This window comes from Takifugu rubripes, chromosome 18, assembly GCF_901000725.2.
Source record: "Takifugu rubripes chromosome 18, fTakRub1.2, whole genome shotgun sequence".
NCBI classification, from domain to species: Eukaryota; Metazoa; Chordata; class Actinopteri; order Tetraodontiformes; family Tetraodontidae; genus Takifugu; species Takifugu rubripes.
The window spans coordinates 3,117,546-3,138,566 of record NC_042302.1 but is presented as its reverse complement, the minus strand read 5'-3'; the positions used below and the strand labels follow the sequence as shown (position 1 = coordinate 3,138,566).

At 47.7% G+C, this 21,021-nt stretch overlaps 3 protein-coding genes and 1 long non-coding RNA gene across 4 annotated transcripts in view; 2 read left to right on the top strand and 2 right to left on the bottom strand.

The window, feature by feature from the left end:
* Nucleotides 1–4,341, bottom strand: part of sfmbt2 (Scm like with four mbt domains 2) — a 17,536-nt gene extending 13,195 nt beyond the window's left edge. The window contains exons 1-2 of the mRNA XM_003972736.3: nucleotides 4,184–4,341; nucleotides 154–314 (exon numbers count right to left, since the gene is read on the bottom strand). Coding sequence (XP_003972785.3) covers nucleotides 154–250 — 97 coding nt within the window. The 5' untranslated portion in view covers nucleotides 251–314; nucleotides 4,184–4,341. The remainder of the gene's footprint in view (nucleotides 1–153; nucleotides 315–4,183) is intronic.
* A 2,247-nt stretch (nucleotides 4,342–6,588) lies between these two features.
* Nucleotides 6,589–11,843, top strand: tmem110l (transmembrane protein 110, like). Its single transcript, XM_011613223.2, has 9 exons — nucleotides 6,589–7,026; nucleotides 8,545–8,593; nucleotides 8,900–8,995; nucleotides 9,066–9,187; nucleotides 9,437–9,549; nucleotides 9,630–9,713; nucleotides 9,783–9,896; nucleotides 10,461–10,577; nucleotides 10,646–11,843. Exons 1-8 carry the CDS (start codon nucleotides 6,687–6,689, stop codon nucleotides 10,569–10,571), a joined length of 1,029 nt encoding a protein of 342 aa, XP_011611525.1. The 5' UTR covers nucleotides 6,589–6,686; the 3' UTR covers nucleotides 10,572–10,577; nucleotides 10,646–11,843.
* Nucleotides 11,844–12,093: 250 nt separating this feature from the next.
* On the bottom strand, nucleotides 12,094–20,097 carry itih5 (inter-alpha-trypsin inhibitor heavy chain 5). The gene is made up of 14 exons (XM_011613222.2): nucleotides 19,923–20,097; nucleotides 19,739–19,783; nucleotides 19,348–19,511; nucleotides 18,543–18,644; nucleotides 18,033–18,295; nucleotides 17,792–17,961; nucleotides 17,577–17,693; nucleotides 16,152–16,323; nucleotides 15,701–16,010; nucleotides 13,990–14,636; nucleotides 13,833–13,886; nucleotides 13,116–13,232; nucleotides 12,667–13,044; nucleotides 12,094–12,540 (listed from the first exon to the last, which is right to left on the bottom strand). Exons 1-14 carry the CDS (start codon nucleotides 20,028–20,030, stop codon nucleotides 12,281–12,283), a joined length of 2,907 nt encoding a protein of 968 aa, XP_011611524.2. The 5' UTR covers nucleotides 20,031–20,097; the 3' UTR covers nucleotides 12,094–12,280.
* Nucleotides 18,554–19,683, top strand: LOC115246685 (uncharacterized). Its single transcript, XR_003885785.1, has 2 exons — nucleotides 18,554–18,703; nucleotides 19,357–19,683. It is a non-coding gene; the product is annotated as an uncharacterized lncRNA (long non-coding RNA).
* Nucleotides 20,098–21,021: the final 924 nt, after the last annotated feature.

Below are 21,021 nucleotides of genomic sequence, written 5' to 3'. Positions count from 1 at the left end.
TAAAATGAAAGAGGCAATCCGGCGCGAGGCGCTCCAGTGATGACCATGTCGTCTAAACGACCTTTGACCTCAGAACTCCTAATCTCGTTCAAAAGTAGCCTCCGCCTCATACGGGTTCCGCTCGACAACAAGGCGCTAACTCCGCCTCCTCACCTGCGTTCACCTCCTCTTCCTTCCCATTGGTGGGACAGAGCGGCCTCACAGTGGTGAGGGCCAGCGGCTGGTCCTGAGCAGGCTGCATCCTCCACATCCAGGGCGAACCTTGACCTTTGACCTCAGGGCCAGTCGTTTTCAGAGCATCTCTCACTTCAGCTCTGGACAGAAGCAAAGTGTCCACACAAAACACGAGATTTAACGTTGGTAAATTACTGGTGGCGGTAAACTTCTACAGCAAGAATGTTCCGAAGGGGGAAACTATTCCAAGCTTTAGATTATCCCAGAGATCAGCGTGTAGCTTCGTGTTGTCCCCAGCAGAACGATTTCTGCCTGTGTGGAATTCGAAAGAAAACCTTTATCAGATCAAAGACAAAACAAAGTAGATAAACCGGAACGACAGCAGCAACTCTAGGCGGCAGTGGCAGAGCGCTAAAAAAAGAGGAAACAAGAAAAGAGCAACTTAATCATATAATGAAACAGAAAACTTCCGCTTCATGTATTTTATCTCCTGATTGCTTTGATGTTTTAGCTTTTATTTCAAATTCTTTGATTCCGACTCCTCAAAATTAAAGGATATCTTTTTTCAACTTAAAGGGGTTTCAATAACTGAGGAGATCCTGACGGTAAACCGGCTAGCTGCTGCTAGCATTTAAGTTTCAAGGAAATTGAACACACCCCTACAGAATAAAAAGCTGAATGTAGAAAAACAGGATTATTGAGTTGTGATTGTCTCCATATGAACAGACCTGTTGGCTGCTCCTACAGCGCGTCACATTGTCTCATGACCCATAGCTCGCTCCCCAAACTTCCCCCATTAGCATCACTTTAAAGCAGGCGTTTGTGCTGCTTCACGCATCAATTCTCAAAATCAAAACAAACCAAGAGAAAATGCTCCGTCATCAGGGGATCTTCACATCCAGAGACGTATGGACACGGAGTGGAGATGAAGACAGAGCAAATCCAGCACGGGAAAAGCCCGAAAATCCCAAGAAACGCACGGCAGCTCAGGCTAATGTTTGAGCAGAGTATTTACAGAGAAAGGGAGAGAGAATGAATGTGTGTATCTGTGCCAACCCCCAGCTACACACACACTCTCACACACCCCTGACGTCCCTCAGTGGCTCCAGAAAACATCCATTGCGTAAACAAGCTGAGCTAATTTGGCTCACATGACTCCCCCCCCCCATCACTGCTGCTCCTCACCCAACTGTCCCACAATCCTCAGCAGCATCGCGGTACCACTCATTAAAGCGCACCCAGTGAAGTAGAGTGAGCAGCAGAAGCTAACAGCAGAAGAAGCTAGTTAGCTGTAACACATCAGGACAAAGACGGGCTAGCATTGTCTTTAGCTGCATCTTTTAATTTATAGGACAGATTATTGATGGAACTCAGCTAGTAATAGCAGCTAACTCACATAAAAGGAGTAGCTAGCCTTTAAAAGTAGCTAGCTTAACTCCTGCCACCAGAGGAATCAAAAATATTAGTTTTTTTTTTTTTTAAACTGTTTTCCGACATCGTAATCACTGAACAATCAACTAAAATATTGATTACGATGACTAGCCCAAGCTAGCGGTCTTTGGAGCACAGCTCAGCAAATATTTTGTACCGTGCAGAATCACCAGTCCAAAAAAAACAACTTTCTGGTGGTTCTGAGCTTTATTTTAAAGTTTTTGGATCAACACTGATCACTCATTAAAACAAAAACAGGAAACGTCAGTCTGGTCCTTGAGCTCCGGAAGAATGTTCTCATCTTAGAGACCTGCATTTATTTAAAAAACCCAGTTATAAAGTCAATGGAAACACTCCCCATGGAAAACCTTCAGTATTTCCACTGAGTGAAGCTCAGTTTTCCGCCCCTGTGCTCAGATTCAACATGGTGGAGATTTAACTGGTCTGAGAGGGCTAATCTGGGATGTATCTGTGGCCCCAGATTTGGCAGAGGGCCTCCTGTTTATTGAGAAGATGCTAGTGGGGTGCTAGCATCCGCATGTGGTCCTACGACCTCTCTGTAAACTCATCCGTGCCAGAGATTTAATGGGGATTAGGAGATTAAGGACCTCTGGGCTTTTATTGCATTACTGCCTATTAGGTTCTTCTCCACTAAACCAACCAGGACTTGTTTCCTCCTGGCAGCAGGAGGTGTTCTTATAACAATCTGCCCTCTGTCCGCCTTCCACCACCACAAGTCTGCAACTATTGAACCACTCGACTGTTAGTTAGAGGTAGTTATCCTCTCTGTTCCAGTACCACAGTCTAAATCTATCATGTCTGCCTGGGATAACCAGTCAAATAATCTTTTTCTCCCAGTTTAACTACTGAAAGTACCAATTTAATTGGTATGCTGTGCCCCAGCATAATGGCTGAATATCCTTTTTCGAGTATAACTGGCCTAAAAAAAGTCCCAGTAAAACCAGTCTAAGTCCTTTCTTCCCAGTGTAAACACCCCAAACTCTTGATCCTAATATAAAGTCCATTTAACCAGTCTCTCTGACACAAACCCATCCTGAAATACCATAACATTAGCATTTAGCTAACCCAGCATCACCAGTTAATCACATCATGCTAATAACTAACCTGCTCATCAGCAATATTTGCATGCAGAAGAGCTGAATCTGCATTCAGGAGGGAATTATTAATCATGATTTGAAATGATAATGCTACATTTAAAAGAATGATGTGATTGTAGAAGATTGACGGTGTATCGAACTCATTCTCACTCCTCAACACGCTGAGAACAGAAGAAGAGAACTGGAGGTAACGGTGATTTGGGGGGATCTCTGTCAGCAAAGGAAAAGAAAAATCTATTTCCCCTGTCAGCTGACCTCTTGGCTGTCAATCACACGTTGATTAGCATACAGTAGCTTATCAACAACCCCTGATTCCACAACATAAAACAGGCATCAAGAGGGGAAAAAAAAACCTTTCGTACTGGCGGAAAATGGTTTTCGATCATATAAATTCAGCTCATGATTTAAATCAGCATCTGGGACTAAAAGAAGGTTGGAAAAGCTTCAAAATGTGAGGAATAATTGCAAAGATCCGTCCAGTTATCTGTTTAATCTTCGCCAATAAAAGGGGGCGGAAAAACCCCGCAACCAGCAACATTCCGACCCGCGATTCACCAACGACGAAATAACCGCGACGTTCTTATCGGATCGCGACCCACAAACGTCGCGTTAACATTTTTATTTTCCTCTTTTCGGCTTTTGCACAAAAGTGAAAGAGGAAGCGTCGCGCGCACGGGGGGGAGATGAGGAAGATGAGGTGAGGGTGTAGCCGGGGAGGAAGGCTCGCGCCGCCGCGCGGCTCGTGTACTTTGCACACTCAAAACTGCGGCGGAAAAAAACTCCCACGGAAACGCCAAACGCACACTTCGGATTTCGTTGGCTGCAGCTCGCCCGTGGCCACCGAACGAAACCGCACCGGTTGTTTTGCGTGCCCGCGTTTTATTTTTTCCTCGCGCACAAACATTTTTGAGGCTGAGTTTCTCCCCCCTCCCGCCCCGCTGAGCACCGTAACCCGCCATGTTGAAAAGTGCTTTGACATTTTTGGTGCCGTCCGGTATTTTCCGAAGGTTTTTTTTTTTATTTTTTTAACGTATGACAATCAAAATGAATAAATAAAAATTTTAAATAAACAGTATAGAATCGACCCCAGACCCACGCGAAGCGCACCGCGTCTCGCGACTAAAAACAACTTTAAAACTGCGTCAGGAATTAAATTTCAGCCATTATTGAAATTGGGCTGATTTACATACAAACAAACAACAACGACGTCGCGAGGAGCAGAACTATCACCCTCGCAACAGACGTCCCCTCCGCCCGGCGCGTGAGACACTTTAAACTTGTGCTCGAGACTGTGCTCTCGTTTCTACAGAAACAGCCTCGTGAGCACTCCGGCGCGTGCTTTCATTTTTATTAAAAAGCGATCGAGGAGAAATAAATCGCGTTTTTTTTTTCTCCTGTCGAATGAGCGAGCACGCAGCAGTGGCGGAGGAGTCTCGCGCGGCCGCCGTCACCTGTCTTACCTGTCCAAGTTTTTTTTCCCCCGTCGCCCTCTCCGTCTCGCGACCCCCTCTGTTCTCTTCCTTCCTCGCGCTACCCCTCTCTCCCTCTCTCTCTTCACCTCGAGCTCGACGGCGGCGCGAGCGACGTCTTTCAGGCGCTGCTTTCGCTCCAATATGGCGTGTGCGCATGTGCGGAATCATGTGCAGATATTTACTCAACCCCTCCTCGGACGCGTCCAGGACGGCGAGGGAACAACTGACAAAAAGAAGCACGCAGAAAAGCATCTAAACCTCAATTGTTCCACCCTGTTAAACCCGTTAACGTTGCCTTTCCGCTATGGTTTCTTGTCAGTTTCGGCAACTTTTCTTTTCTGGGCTCCTGGTTCCTGATGGCAGAGAGTCCCGGAACCCCCCAGGTTCTGGTCCCGATATGTCCTGGGGACCAGTTTGAGGCGAGGTGCCTGTGTGGGGTAGGTTTATTGCACCGGGGGGCCAAATGTTGCAGCAGAAATTTCACCAGGCAACATTATTTTTAAACTGTTGTTTCCGGTTTTGTTCTGACCTCTGACCCCTGTCCTGCTGGTACCCCACAGTGAGTGACGTCACAGAACAGCTGATCAGGTACCCGCGTCAATGTGTTTGAGCTTTGTCAGCAAATTAAAATAAAAGATTTTTTGAAAACAAACCTTTAGAACTAAGAAAAACAATTATTTTCAATTAGTTCCTGTTTTAATTTGAAATCTCCAGATTATTTCTGAATTATTGCGCATGTTTTTTTTAATGGAATTTTGAACTTTACTGAGTTTTCTCGGGTGCTCTCGTATTAAAGTCAACAGTATCCTCTAGCGGCAGCGGCGCATCGCTCCTGTTTTAAAATCAAACTTTGGCTTCGATTCCATCAAAGGTCATAAATCCGACATTTAATCTGGAACTGAAGCGGAGGCGGACCTGGCGGGAGGAACTTCTAGAAAGTTCCGAGCGGATCGAAATGCGTTGCGTAGATAAGCGAGGCAGCTTTTTCCTGTTTAACCTCAGAAAACTAGAGTTTGTTCACGTGACCCCTGAGTCTTTAGTGTACTGAGTTTTGAGAACGTCACCATCGTTTGGAATTTAGTAGTTTTAAAGCTGCGTGTTCTGACATCAAGTTCTGATGGCCTATAAATCAGTAAGGATGTCAGACGTCATCGGCATGTGCACGTCACAGATGACGTTCTTCAGAGGAGTTTCTATGTGGTTCATTTGATTGATTAAATTAAAAAAATGATTAAGGCTGAGTCGAACGTGTTCACGTGAATTTATAGTTAAGGACAATATTTAGTATTCTTATTTTTATTACTTGATTACAATAGTTGATAAAGACAAGTGCTTTTCAGTGGCCTCCTTTACGTCATTCATTAACGGTCACGTGCGAGAAGTTGCAGGATGACGTCGAAGAGCAACAATTTGGAAAGTTGGACAATTGCGGTCGTGACAGTTGAACCGTGCGTAGCGGTTTCACTTTGATAGTTGCCATGGGAACAACGTCGCTGCGCAGTCAAGGCGCGGGAGGGGCTCGTGGGGAGAGAGAAGCGCTCGTGCAGCAGGACCAGATGGTCCGGGCGTAGGCCGTGCACGCGCTCCGCGTGCACCATTAATCTACCAGGTTTAGTGTCAGATTTGGGAGAGACGATTACGCGCGCGGACCCTTGCGCGAGGCGGACTGAGCTCTTTAAATTTACAAGAATAAAAGCCCGTAAAGGACTTTAAAGTAATCGCCCCCCTAAAAACGGTGTTAATAATTAACGATAATAGTAAAAAAAAACTGCCGCAAACTGTCCACAATCAAATCCTGCAGGTTTAAATAGTCTTTTATTTGTACTTGATTTACGTTTAAAGCATCCTGACAAAACATTTAAAGGTTATTTTCCCTGTTTTTTTCTTAATTAACGAAGCCTCGCGGACACGAACTGACGTTGAACCTGAAAGTCTCCTTTCTTAGCATCACCCTCACGCGACTGGTACTTTGGCCCACGTGCACGCGCGGCGCTGCACACATTGGACAAAACAAACAAACAAAAAAGGGAATCAGAAGTCGAAGACGACGGAGCGCATTACGGAAGCAGTATTGATGGCCTTTCAAAACTAAATACAAAGGGATTCAATTACGCATCAGACTACCGTTCATGTGCATATCGCACATTAGTTTATAGAAACTATTCCATTACTAGTGGTTAACAAGGAGAAAAATTAAGTTTGTGCCTAATTCATCTACTATCCCAATTAGACAGATTGAAATGTTAGTTTTGGTGCGAAGTGCATTGCAAGAAAACATTTATTATTCCTTTTTCTATCTATTTCCCAACTGTTGGGGTTAAGAAGGGACACCTTGAACTTTAGAAATGATTAACGTTTATTGTGAATTTGTTGCGCGGGCGTCGCTTCGATGCGTCTTATTGTGAAAGTGTCTTTACAGGAAGTTGTGAATCCGGCTCAAACTTGACGGGTTCGTCTTTTCTTCGAACAAACATGGGCAGAAATCTCTTTAATGGTGCAGTTTTGCTTCTGGGTCGAACGAACTAGAATCTGTGAAAGGACATTATCCGATCACCGGAAGTGCAACATTGGCTTTTATCCGTCGAGATCAAAGGGGGTTGCGGCCGTTTCCTCCTTTTGTCTCCGTTGTTGTTTTCAGCGTCTCATCATGGATTTGTACAGCAGGCTCTTCTTGGGGAAAAGGTTTCTGCTCGGTGATGTCTTTGAAGTCACCAACATGTCAGAGATCATCAAAGCGAATCCTCACGGCTGCGATGGCGGAGCTCTGACCGACAGGTTCGGGGTTCTGATCCAGGGTCTGCTGGCCATCATCGCCTTCAGTACTCTCATGTGTAAGTTCCTCTTCCTGAAATCAAGCCAAACGTAGCAGCATTTTACTCAGGGTGATCGGAATAAAGCGATGTCAGAGCAAGAATACACTTTTGAGAAGATAAAATGTCCACGTGGCGTTTTGTTGACGTGTAAACACGAAGAGCTTCATTAGCGTCGCAACAACGTCGCCCTTTAACATCCTTCACTTTTTGTCGAGTTTATACCCGTAATCAGCTTTTGTGGATACTTCTCGAATAATATATGATTCAATAAAGTTTTCTAAAGGTTTAAAAAAAAAAATCGATTTAGGCTAAAGACGCGGAGTCGGCTAACCAAATATGATGTAAACAAAGGCTTTTAATCTCAGTAAAATTACCCGGAAACAATGATATTGTCCAGCCGAATTAGTCATCAAGTCCCCCGAATTAAATCCAAATCATTACTTTTTTCAGTTAATGACCAATGTTACAAAGCAAAATCCAAAATGAGTCTTTTTAAATTGAAGTGTCGTCAATATTATGTAGTCAGTATATTTACATATTTGTCCGATAAACTAAGAAATATAGGTAAATGTGCAGATGCTAAAAACTATTTTCTGTTTTCTTGTTCACGAAATCAGTGTTTTTAAGTGAGGTATGAGTGAAACTAGTTTCCCATTTACAGCCTTAATGGGATAAACGGAGAACAATGGCTCCTGAAACATGTCATTGTTTGACTGTTGAGTTGAGAATGTGGAACAATTCTGCACTTTCCTTCTTCTGCCACAGGATTCATTCTCTCCCACCTCCCTAAAACCAAGCCTAAGTTCTTAAATTTAAACTATTTGGAGGAGATAACAGTCAAATTATCCCAGGAAATAAATATTCATCTATATATATCTCAGAAAATGGGACTGTTAACTCGATTCAAAACAGATGGCCCCCTGAACAGCACGTTCAAGACATTTATCTTATCTGTCTTTGATTCTGCAAACAACTGGGGGCTTTTATTTTCCCTTATTGGCTCAGCTTCCTTTCTGATCATTACCGGTATTGCTGATTCTCTCAGTCCTGGACTGATGGTGAAACGACGTGATAAAGGCGTATCGCACAAACGACCCTGAAACACTGCGTCCTCACATGACCTGATGGCTGGTGGCTCTAAAGTCGTGTTGATTTGATCAGCTAATCGAAGGCGGTTCAAAATGTTTCAGTGTTGCAGAATCCGGCCGGGACTCGGGGGCGGTGGGGGGTGGAGAGATGGGCTCTGACCTCAGGGTGGTTACTTATTAGTGAAGAGGTCAATAACCCAGATTAAGACTGAGGTTGAGAGGAAAACAGATCCCAGATAAACAGTCATCTTTTCATTGTTAGCTGGAAGCTAAACATGTCTGCAGGAACCTTCTGTTGTCACATGTTCTCATCCTGGGAGATGGAGCGATAGCTCAACAAGCGAGGGCCTGTTTTATTCCTGTAAAGATGCCGAGAAGCAGACTGAGGTCAGCTGTTTCGCCCGTGTTGTAGATGTTATTGATCACTTGATCTGATGTGTGTTTGCAGTGAAGCGGTTCAGGGAGCCGGCAGATATCAGACGACCCTGGAGGATCTGGTCAGAACTGCTGACTTTCTTTTTCTCTGTCCATTAGAGAGACATAAACGCAAGATCAATTGGGGAAAATGTGGAAATATAAAGTTAAACTGCTGTACATCTGCTTTTTAAACCTTTTCATTGGGAATTGTGAAAATTTCCTGCAATATTGAGTCATTTGTGACTACATTTGTAACTTATATTTATATTATTATTATACAAACTGGCTTTAAAAGCATAAATAGGAATCCAATTAGAAGATTTCTTAACTTTGTTGACCTGTCATTTATCAAAACTAAAATGTAAACGCTTTTGTTTCTCCCCCAGGTTCTTTGACACGTCCAAACAGGCCATTGGCTCCCTCTTCATCCACTTTGCCAACGTCTTCCTTTCTACGCTCACCAAAAATGACCCGTGTTCCCTGTGAGTTCCTGTGAGCATGAACATGGATGGAGATCAGGCGGAGCTGTGACTGATTCTTTTATTTTGAAAGGTATCTGATGAACTTCCTGTTGGACGCCACGCTGGGGATGCTGGTCATCTGGGCGGCTGTGAAACTGGTGTCCAAACTGGTGGAATACAAACAGTGGAGCCTCCTCGTCTTCGGAGAATATGGTGAGTGTGCTTCCCTAATTGACCACACGGGGGCGCCGCAGACACACTGGAGGTCAGATGGGACCAGTTCACGAAGCTCCAGCTGCACTCTTGGAAGAGATTCCCAGTTCATTCCTCACCAGTTCTGTTGGGACATTTTTGATTGCATTCCCAGTTTATTTTTATTCAAAACCAAAACTTTTAGGGATTTTCTCAAAAATAAAAATCTTCCCGTTTCCTGATGTCCCCCCCCCTCCTCCCCTCCCCCAGGTGAGCCCCCACAGGCGGCCGCCTGGCTGGGCCAGTGTGGCGTCTACCTGCTGATCATGGTGCTGGAGAAAGGTGTGATCAGCCTGGTGCTGCTGGTGCCAGGATGGTCCAAAGTAAGGACCTATTTTCCTCTGATCGGGTCGGATTGATCCCGCGGATCTCATCGTAATCAAAGTAATTTCCTGTCCTCTAGCTGCAGGAGGTGTTGCTAGGCTACATTGCTAACCCTCAGCTGGAGCTAGCAGTGGTCATGCTCATCGTGCCCTTCATCGTGAACGTGAGTGCAGCTTCTTTCTCCTGAGGTGGTTTCAGCAGCTGATCTGACCCCGGGTCTTCCCTCCTGTAGTCCATCATGTTCTGGGTGGTGGACAGCTTGATGATGAGGAAGTACAAGCTGATGAAGTGCCTGGATGATTCCTGCGACAGCGCGGCGGAGAAGGAGAACGCGGACGAGTCACAGGTGAGACGAGACCAGGTGGTTGTTTGTCCCGATGACCTCGTAGTTTACCTTCCTGCTCGGCCTCTCCCTATCAAAACAAAAGCATCCGTCAGTACAGGAAGCTGAAGAAGACGCCTGTGACGAGACGCCACCGACTGCACCTGTGTTTTAGGGATGAACACACACAGCATTTCCTGTAATTTACAGATTTAGCTCAGACTTCAGGAAGTCCACCTTCCCCACATGAACTTTCGTCAAAGCTTCAGGAAGCCCGGTGGTGCGTTCAAGGACCTGCTCAAAAGCTCTGCTCTTTCTCAGCAAAGACAGATGGGGACATGGTCCTCGTCCCTGCCTCTGCTGCCGTAAATCAGGAGAATAAAACAGACATTTTTGGGTCATTTGTGGGGCATTGATGAGACAAGGGGGGGTGCTGGTGATGTCATCTGTTGTGACATCGAGGTTGTCGAGGACGATGAGCTGCCAGAAGCTCTGATCTTTCATGTCAACTTGACCAGATATTGGACAGGAAGAGCGTGAATAATCTGCCTCTTCAGCCTCCTAATCTGGTCTGTTCTGGTTCGGCAGGTGCTGCTGACCTCCGACGCAGAGGAGGAGGACGAGGACGAGGAGGGACGGACTGTCCCCCACGTGCAACGTTCCGGAGGACCTCTGAGGCCCACCTGGGTGGCGGCGTGAGCCCAGGTGATGCAGCGTCCCCGCTACCGTCCAGCCAATCAGACTGCACGTGTGTTAATATTTGGTTCTGACAGGGAGGTCCAGCCCACCGGCGTTTAGCTTTTGCCCCGCCGCACCAGAGGAACCACACCTGAGATGTGCCGATCGTGGCCGTCAAATTCCTGGTTCCGCACGGGGACTTTTCTAAAAGCGTCTCATGTTCCAAAGACGAGTTCATAAAAGTGATTTTTATGATTTTTCAAGTTGCCGTGGTCCAGCCTGTAATTAGAGGCAGCCGCTATCGGGAGCGTTTGATTTTAATGTTTGGATTTTCAAACATGCACTTTATCCACGTTCCAGCTGACGACCGTGCAGCTGCTATGACAACTCGTTTAAGTTTTAATTAAAAAAAAAATAAATCGGGATTTTTAAAGCAATGTTTGGATCGGCTTGCGTTACGATGTACAAAATGAGAACTTTTTAATGCACAAACGGACCACTTGAATCTGATCAGCTTAGCATGACTTAGCAAATAAACATACTGTAACCAGCTACCTCAGCGCTAGCACTAGCATCACTCATCTTTACTGACTAAAGCAATTTCTGCCTTTCTGGCCTTTTGACGCCCCTTATTTGCTCCGAATGAAATGATTGGTCGATCACGCTGTCTGTCATCCATGGCCACGCCCCTTTGCTTGCCTTGGTCTGGCGGTTTTATACCACGTACCACGTGTGGACACGGAACCTGACTCAGATCTGTTTCGCTCGCGCTACCGTGCGCCTCAACCTTCGCTTTGCAACCGCGGTCAGTCGGGGTTTAAATTTTGTGATATCATGTGCAGATTTCCCCCCACATTTGTTCATTTAAATCCTGTGAATGAATAAATCCACGTGCACAATAATATATGCACTTTTCACAGCGCAGCAGAATGTTAGCAGTTTCCGCGCTTTTTACTTGGTTAAGCTAGCAGCAGCCTTTTTAAGACAGTAATCAACTTTAATCGTGTTTAATGGCTCCCATCCAGCTGTTTTTTATCAAACTCTGGCACATGTTTTTTTAATTTGTTCTTATGGTTTTTAATATTTACTTGAGTTTTTGGTCCAATCTGTGGTAATGATGTCAGAACAGTATTATACCATCTTTGCATTTACAAAATAAAAGCCTAAACAACTTTGTACTGTTTTATTTTGTATTCTGGTCGATGTTTTATGTATTTTTTTAAATATGAATCGTTAAATGCAGCACCGTTTCAAATGTATCTCTGAAACCTGAATAAAAATGATTGACACTGATTGAGCTGTGTGGTGTCGAATTCCCGTGGCGGCCATGAGGAGGCGTCCTGATGAAGGGCGGCGTGAGCTGCACCTGGCCTGTACACACCTGTGTGGGAGAGGCCAGGTGTGTGTGTGTGTGTGTGTGTGTGTGTGTGTCATTGGTGCTGGACGAAAGGGTTAGTACGGGTGGTCTCCATGGTAACCAGGTGCGATCGGCTCATGCTCCTGGAATGGGAGAATCGTGGTGTTGCCTCATCGATCAGGAATGTTCGATTTAATGTTTTATTATTTACAATCACAAAATCATGGTCAGAATGTCGCGCGATATAATACAACTTTAAACGGTACAAAAATATATTAAAAACAGGCAGGAAAGACAATGTGAACGTTTCTGCAGAGGCAGCGAATGTGGCACCGTGGATACAGAGTGAACATCAGCTGCAGGTGTGGCCGCCTCACGCCCCGTTACTCCCATGTGTCCATTCGCTGGTGTCGAACATGTGCGAGCGCAAGTAGTCCCCGTACTGGCCGTCTATCAGTTTGGCGGCGTTGTTGCAGGCAAACCAGCAGTCGACGCTCTGAGCCCCGCCATAGATCCTCCTGCTCTTCTGGACCACCGGCACCGAGCGGCCCTTCACTTTCAGGACGGTCCCGGGTTTGGCTTCTCCTCCCACAGGAAGCTGTGCTAGTCCCACCTCCTCATACAAGAACTGACCTGAAAGCAAAACAAGACACTTAACCTTCAAAGTTTTCAAAAAACCTCTCCATTTATCAGGCGGAAACCCTGAGCAGGACCAGGAGAACCTTCCTGCTGATGGACAGACGCCCTTATGCTACATACCCAGTAGCCCGTGGCAGTCATGTGACAGGCCTTTACTCTGACCGATGTAGAACCCCAGGTGGTCTCTCTGGTAGGGCGCCGGATTCTTGTACTGGTGCAGCAGGATCACAAAGCTGATGTTCCCTCCCACCGACACTGTCACGTTAGTCCCTGCCACAATGGACACGGACAGGACGCCGCTGTCCACCGTCACCGTGGAGTGGCAGGGCAGCACGATTCGGTCCCGCCCGTCCAGGATGACCTTCTTTGGTGTCACCTCGATGTAGACCCGCTTGGGATGATCCACCACCACTGTAATGGTGCTGAAGTAGGTGCGCTGGTGTTTGTGGCTGCCAGGCGGAGGCGGGGCCCCGATTAGCTTCCCGTTAACCGTCACGCCTGAAGACACAGAACACACACGGGTGATTGGCGGCCAGACGCAGGTCAACAGGAAGTGTTTGGGGCGTTACCGGAGGCCTTGTGGTCTGAGACAAGGCGCAGGACGTGCCCCGGTTCCCCGTTGATGTTGAAGCACACGGTCAATTTACTGAGGGGGAACTCCACTACAAAGTGGGGGTCACCATCGGCTAACAGGGAGAAAATAAAGGCTTTCATTAGCGCCACGAAAACATTTGTGAAAAAAATGTGACATTTGTGATGCTAAAGTCTGAAGATACAGTATCCGTCACTCATCGGTAGCTGGTTTTCCTAAAGACCTGTTGTCTCGCTCTGGAGACGCGTGAGAAACGGCTGCACTGAGCAGAGCAGCGAGGAGATGATAGAGCTACAGTAATGACGGGGTCATTAGCGCTGGCTAACAGCCTCTGATGGGTTCCTTTTCCTCACCTAAATACAGAAACATCCAGCTCTTGAACCCTCCCGCTCACCCGCTATGTCGGCGTTAGCAAACACGCACTTGCATGTTTAAAGTGCTACGTAGCGCCTGCACTGGTATTTCAATTAGACCCTGCGTGTTTCCTCTGCAGAGGCGTCCCGGGAGCGTCTGTGATCTGACGAGCGTCCAAATTACAGGACGCCCACAAGGACGACGCCGACTGCTCATTTCCCATCTCTGCGTTCAAGCGTGCTAGCAATACGAATGTGCTCCTAGGAGAAAAGTTAAGAGGCTTCGGGGTGATTTAGAGGATGGGAAAATGTTCGGATGTTTACGCAGAAAGCGAGGTTACCTGATGTTTTGGAGATGGTGACGGATTTCTTTACAGGCCTCTTTTCATCGCCGCCTTGAAAGGAAAATAATATTCACACACGCGATGAGTCAGCGTTGCTTTTGTTCTCGGCTTCCTGTCTGAAGCCTTCAGAGCAGGACTGAGTGTTCAGCCTCACCCACTGTGTTGCTCAGGGTCGGAGGTCGGCCGCCTGGTCCTGCTGGATCCACTGGTTCACTCAGGACTTCGTTGCCAGTTGAGATGGCCTCATTGGTGGGCGGTGCTGTGGTGCCATCAGCCAGGACGCTGGGTTTCTCCACCACCATGTTGGTGAGGGGGGTGAGGAAGTTGTAGGTCAGAGACAGGTTGGTGGCCTGTTGGATGTGGTCTTCCCTCTCCCGGCTTGTCTGGCTGCGCAGCCGTGAGCGGAGCCCCTCCTTGACGCTCAGGAAACCCCACAGGCGCTCCACGAAATCCTCCAGGATCGAACCCAGAACCACTCCAAATTCCTTCGCCAGCGCTGAGCCCGGGGGCCTGGCTCCGGCCGCCATCGCCGCCCTGGCCGCCTTCACGCGGTTCTCCGTCTCCACCTCCCGGTGCTGCAGTGGGACGTCGGTCTCCAGGATGATGCTTTTGTCACTGTTGCTCGCCGTCACCTGGACGTGCAGCGATTCCGCGCTCTGGTTGGTCAACTTGCCGGCGATGACTATCTCGGAGCCGTTGAAATAGTTGGTGAACAGATGCTGAGTGACGTACTGGACCGAGTCCTTGGTGTAGTTGATCCTGATATCCGACAGCAGAGGGGTTCCTATCTCATCATAGAACCTAGCAGAGAACCAGTGGAAGAACAGCAGGAGAACTTCTTCAAACAGGGATCAGAGGAAACGTAAAACTCATATTAGCCGTCACGTTTTGGGGGACAGACGTGCTTGACTACGTAGTTCCAAGTGTGAGAGGATCTTAAAGCTTAAACAGCAAGAGGACATCATGGGGGTCATCAGAGGACATCTGGATTTTGGTTTGAAAATCTGGACCCTCACGTCCACCCTCTGCTCTCAAACCTCCCACTCCTCACAGAGATACTCATTTCCTCCTCAGATCTGCCTCCTTGTCTGCGGTTTGCCCCTTTAATCAGCGGTATTGGTGTGTTTTGAAGGAGGAAAATGGTGATTTGACAGTTTCATAAGGCGACTCTTGTCAAAAACATACCCCAACCACTGACGCCCACCCTCGAGTCGAAGCAGAGGCTGATAACGGAGCTCGTATTAACGCTCTGAACGCGTCCCAGTGATGGTACGGCGGTAAGGCTCCTCGCCTTCTAACCGTGCTCGTTCGTGCCAGGTGAGAGTTCTTAACCGCGGAGTCTACGCTCACCCCACGCACGGACACATTCCTGCCCACTGAAGAAACACGGTGTGGGTCCGAGGTCGGAGACAGAAGAGCGTGTTAGCGCTTAAAGAAAGAGCTGGAAGAAGAAAAGGAGCATCTGTAGACGCCGCGTGTTGGGGCTGATTAAAGAGTTCTGCTGTCGGCACTGTCGCATTTACCATGGTGTAGCTGATGAGAGAGGGATGGACAGAGGGGCAAAAGAGGAGAGGAGAGCTAGCAGCTTAATAAGCTCTTTATTAGTGACTTATTACTCAGGCTAATCCCTCATTAAATCCCTCATTAAAAGCAGTCATCAGAGTCCCAATAAAAGACGTGTTTTACTTGGAGAATGTTGAGTGGAGCTATCAGCATCGGATCAATTACTTCCCAATCCAGACACTTGTGTCAGATCTGATTAAGACTCGCTTTAGTCCGATTGGAGTCTGTCGAACGAGTCAGGCCATCCGCTAAATGTTCAGGGTGACCCTAACGCTAACGCTAATGCTAATGCTAACTCTTACCCTTTGAGCATAGAGCTGGCGTCCGCTTCCTCGGGGATTCGCCTCATCATGCCGCAGTTGTCCAGGGCCATGCGCTCCAGCAGGCGGTAATCCACGTCGTTCCCGATCCCGATGGTGAAAATGCAGAATTTCCCCTGCACGGCCGAACGAGTGTTGCCCAGGATGGTGACGGACTGGACCTCCCCCACCGTGGGCTGCCCGTCCGTCAGGAAGATGATGAGGGAGACGCTGTTGGGGCTGGCGTCCTGGGCTGACAGGTAGTCCTGGAGCAGAGAGGAACCGGTCTGGATGGCGCTGTTGATGTTGGTCCCTGCAGGTGACGGGTCAGCAAGAGATCAAAGGAAAACAACAAAGGCCTAGTCACTGCAAGGCTAAAGTGTTAGCGTAGCAAGGTTATCACGAGGCTATATAGTATTTGATTGTAACTGTACAACAGTCGCTAACGTTTCACCTCCGCTTGTCGGCAGCATGAAGATAAACTTCTTGGCGTCCCTGACGTTGTTGGGTGTCACCGGCACGAGGCGACCCGGCTGCCACACCTTCACCCTGCTGGAGAAGCTGATGAAGTTGAAGTGGTCTCCGGGTCGCAGGTCACCCAGGATGGTGAAGAGAGCTTCTTTAGTCTGATGGACACAGGAGCAGCGCGTGAGAATGTGCACCAGCAGGCTGAGATCACCATTGTATCACGCCGAATAAAATCGTTGGAAACCAAATGTGTCGTCCATCATCACCCAGCAGCTGTTGTGTTATTGTCACGCACGGATCAGAAACCTCAGGAAGACATTTAATCTCAGCGCTCAAAGGCTGAATAGAAGATTCCGAAGGCTAATGCCGCACAATACGTGTATTTACTCAGTAATAAAGGAGTAACAAACATCTCCGATGTAACTGGAGCGTCTGTGTTTTTGTTTCGGTAGCTGGGTGTGCTGCGGGTTCGTGTTAGCGCACGCTGGAACATCACCAAGGACCTAAATTTAGTTCTCCAGAAACTCTCCTTTCCAAGGATCGGGATATTTACCGACAAGTGTCATCAAAACATCAAATAAATCTGGCTAACTGTTTAGTGTTAGCCTCGGTGTCCAGAATATGCCCATGTAGGGATTCTTGTTTGTGGAGTGCGGAAAGCTCCGCCCACTCCGTGTGACAAACAGCAGTGGTCATCTGGAGCGGCCGCTGCATCCAAACACACTTGCTGGTTTGTTCCTGCAGCCCACTTGGGAAGGGAAGGGAGGGGCTGGGAAAGAATCAGGGGTCGAGGGTCCTGTTCCATTACTCCATGGAGGATGACCTTCCTCCCACAGAGAAGCCTTCTGCTGAAAATAATCACTTCTTCAGTTTCTTTCTTCAGTTTCTTTCCAGTTTTCTGCCTCTGTCCGCTGGCGCCAGCTGCAGAGATCAGCTGGGGGGGGGGGGGATTACGGAGGGGAAACTCCTGTATCGATATTCCGATGTGGGAATGGGGAAGGTCGCGGTTCTCATTTGGCAGAGCTTCAACTGGTGACTGATTGTCTGGATCTGATGTGACGACGCGGAGGTGCAGAGGCTGTTGATGCCTCCGGCCTCTTCTAACCTCCACGCCGGCGCCGCTCCGAGAAGCTGCGCACCCACAGGCCAACAGGCAAAACGGACCAGTGAGACAGCTGCTGGGGTCCACGTTTGCATTCCCGGGATGTGCACGTGTGCGGAGTGCACACCCACGCTGGACCTGCAGAGTCGGGGGATCTCTTCTTAGGAGGGATCTCATTAGGGAGGAGGTGGAGTTTGGCCCATCAGTCAGCACCCAGTGGACCCACAGCAGGTGGCGGCTGTTTACTGGGTCCAACTGGTCTCTAGTCATAGAACGGTCTGAGGTACTGGGAGATTCTTCTGCTCTTACCTGTCTGATCTTCTTCCCCAACATGGAGGCACTGGTGTCGATGACAAACACAACGTTCTTGGGAACGGCCGGCAGGTCTTTGGGGGCGAAGTAGTGGACAAAGTGTCCGTTTAGGACCTGGGACAGGGGACAGGAAGTAAAGGAATGTGGTGTTTCTGGTGTCGCAGGAGACCAGAAACACAGGCGGCGAGCGTGTTCCTTCACGGTTGGTTCACCTGGATGTCCCCGATGCCCAGGTCCCGCTGCACGTCGTAGCGGATCACGAAATCGCCCAGCAGCCCGTTGGTGGCGATCCTGGCCTGCTGCACGATGTTGGGGCTGAAGGTGATCCTGCACATGTTCTTCTCCTTCTTGATCTCCGTGGTAACCGGCAGCTGAGGCCTGCCTGAAAACCCCCAAACTCCTGAGGTGAGTTATTCTACCACAGCCAATCTTCAGGTGTGACCCTCGCTCTACCTGATGCTCTAGAGGTGCCGGCGCCGCCGCCGCCCCGGCTGTTCCTGAGCAGCAGAACCTCCAGCCCGGTGATGGCGGAGTGGTCGATGATGGTGACGTCCAGGGTGAGGCGGCTGACCAGCTGCAGGGGCCGCAGGCTGGTCACGTGCTCGTACCGTCCCAGCCGCCGCTGCAGGAGCTCCTCGTAGGTCAGCATGAAGACCGCACGGTTACGACCCGGGATGTTGGCGGCCATCTTGAAGACCTCCGTCTCCGGCTCGGCGCTGGATCAAAGGACAGTTTGACAGTTAAAGACTGTCCACACTCACACACTTGTCTCCGCAGTCCGTCGCCGTGGAGACGCTGACTCATGGAGCCTCATTAGGGGAAATGTCACTTTTCACGTAGCAGCTGGAGATATGATGTCACTGGTTCCAGATTTATGGCTCAAAGGGTTCTGATGACCTTATCACACACACACACACACGCACACACACACACACACACACACACACACACTCTTTGTCTCACCTCGGGTCACCCGACTCTTTATTCTTGGCTCTGCCGTCCTCAGGTTTGACCTTCTTCTCCCGCGGCCTGATCTCACTCTGGTAGACCCGCCCTCCGATGATCCTGGTGCAGGTGGGGTCAAAGGTCAAGGATTAGGGCAGGGGACCACACAAAAGGCCCAGGTTTGTCTGCGGTGAGGCGTTCACTGGCAGAGAACCGTGAGAGTTTTTACGGCTTTATAAAAGTTTTTGCTGTTTCTCTGCTGCTGGTATTCGTCTCCATAGAAACCAAAACACCATCAATTTCAAGAGTGTAGTTTCTGCCATCCAGCTGTTGGTTTTATTTTATCTTTTGCTTCTGGAAAATAAATGTCAGTGTTTTGGAATGTAACTCAACTGCTTCATTTTGATTATTTTTATTTTTCTGCCACTTTGATCTTTCGAAACTACATTTTGGGGGCTCGCAAAAGGATTTTACTGCTTTTTGTTCATGCCAGTACTATAGTTCACTACAAGTTTACTCTATTTTTGACTATTTCTTCAATGGTGATCATTAAAATGTGAAATGGTGGAAACATTGATTTTGTTTTGGACTTGAGTAAATATTGAGGCAGATGTATTCTTACATTTATAGCTCGAAAACCAATTTGATCAAGTTGAATAAACTCTGTGTGTAACTTATTACGTAATTCATATTTTCACGTGTTTTAGCGGGGCCAGTTTCGTATTAAATCTTCAGGCATTTGAGCTATTTAAATGAGCCAAACCATTCGAGACTTTTCTGAAGAGAAACTTTTCCCTCTTATTTAATATTTTTCTCCTCTTACATGGTGAAGTTGGAGACGTAGGCGTTGGCGGGGATCTGGAGCTGGAAGACCCCCTCGGAGGCGGCGGAGCGCCGGTTGAGCATCGCGCAGTAGACGGCGGTGAAGGCGTAGCGCGACATGATGGTGGTCTTAATGGACAGCTCCTGGATGAGAGGTCTGGTCTCCTGCAACCACACAGAAGCCCAACATCTCCCTCTTCACACTGTGAGGACACAGCGGTCCCCTCCGAGGACCCAACACGCACCTTTCACGCAGATAAAGTTGTTCTTGCGCGCTCGGATGTGGTTTATTGCGTCACGGCCAGAATGGCCCTTTCAATAAACTGTTATTTTCCCATGTTTTGGTGGTTTTATGTGACCCCGCGCAGATACGTGCGTGTGTCTCACTTTACCTTGGCTAAGATGGTTTTCACCTGACGCGGGACTCTGCGTGACGCCTGCGGACAGAAGATAAAAAAATCCAGCGGAAAATAAACACCATGAATAACAGACACACACACACACACACACACACACACACACACACACACACACACACACACACACACACACGCACGCACACACACTCCGTCCTACAATGCCGAAATCGAGGTCCGTCAGGTCCAGGTCATTTTCAGACTGGGACTCTTCCAGTCGTCCCAGTACAGCCGGGCTGAAACACGCCAGTAAAACCAGCAGCAGCATCTCTGCGCCCAGTACCAAATCACACTAGTGAGGATGAGCTTGACATCGTCCCGTCGGGTAGACCTGGGGACAGTGACGGGGGGGCTGATGCCTTCAGGGAATGTGGGAACTCCCCTGAACTTCAGCTACGTTCACGGAGGCTAAGAAACTTTGGAGTTCCTGTGTCGTGACGTTTGTTGTGATGGTGTTTAGATTCCTCCTACAGTCGAGAAACAATTGAACGCATCACGGCTGATGAGGATTTACTCACAAAATAAGACGATTTTCAAAAATGAGTAAAATCTCTGCGTCTCTAAAAATATCTTACGAAATTGAACTTTACAGAAGGCACATGAAGGCAACACATGGCTAAATTCTTGGTCTTTCATTGCAAACCCTCATTGACTGCACGAGGTAAATTTACAGGAAATAATTATTTTTTTAAATCACCAACAGTCACCACTAACTATATAGAAAATATAAATAAAAACTACGAAGGAGCACAGTTCCTATATTTTACCGTTTTTAAAAAAGTCTAATTGGTTGTGGCTTTTGTTAAAGTGAAAGTCGACATTGGCGCCACCGTGTGGACAAAAAGACCCGCTGCGCCTTCGTTTCCACACAAATGTTTAATATCTAAAATTAAATTCACATGGAAAATGGAAATAATTTTACCAGAGTTTTGTGTACATTTTAAATGTTAAAAATAAACATCAAAGTTATTGACGAGAACTATCCAGAACTGTATTTGCTAACCACGGAAAATGAATGCGAAATGTAGTTATCTCAAAATTCAGTGTCAATCAACATAAATGAGCCTCAATTTGAATGTAATTTCAAAATACAACTAGGAGAATGCTGACAGTTGCTCTCTAAAATGTACCTTCACTCACTGTTGATAGGTAACCAACTTGTGACCAAATCTAAACATCTTTAACGAGCCTTATTAGAGCAGGGGGCGGGGCCTGTTCACCTGCTGATGTTCACCTGCAGGTGGCAGCAGAGGTCTCTT

What these genes read in the sequence shown, in the direction of transcription:
- tmem110l (XM_011613223.2), top strand. Translation starts at nt 6,687, where the DNA reads ATGGTGCAGTTTTGCTTCTGGGTCGAACGAACTAGAATCTGTGAAAGG. An exon ending in AGACGACCCTGGAGGATCTG is followed by an intron (nt 8,594 to 8,899) that starts GTCAGAACTGCT and finishes TTTCTCCCCCAG; the next exon opens with GTTCTTTGACACGTCCAAAC. An exon ending in TCGTGCCCTTCATCGTGAAC is followed by an intron (nt 9,714 to 9,782) that starts GTGAGTGCAGCT and finishes TCCCTCCTGTAG; the next exon opens with TCCATCATGTTCTGGGTGGT.
- itih5 (XM_011613222.2), bottom strand. Translation starts at nt 20,030, where the DNA reads ATGCTGCTGCTGGTTTTACTGGCGTGTTTCAGCCCGGCTGTACTGGGA. An exon ending in CGGACCTCGATTTCGGCATT is followed by an intron (nt 19,784 to 19,922) that starts GTAGGACGGAGT and finishes TTCTGTCCGCAG; the next exon opens with GCGTCACGCAGAGTCCCGCG. An exon ending in TGGGCATCGGGGACATCCAG is followed by an intron (nt 17,694 to 17,791) that starts GTGAACCAACCG and finishes CCCCTGTCCCAG; the next exon opens with GTCCTAAACGGACACTTTGT.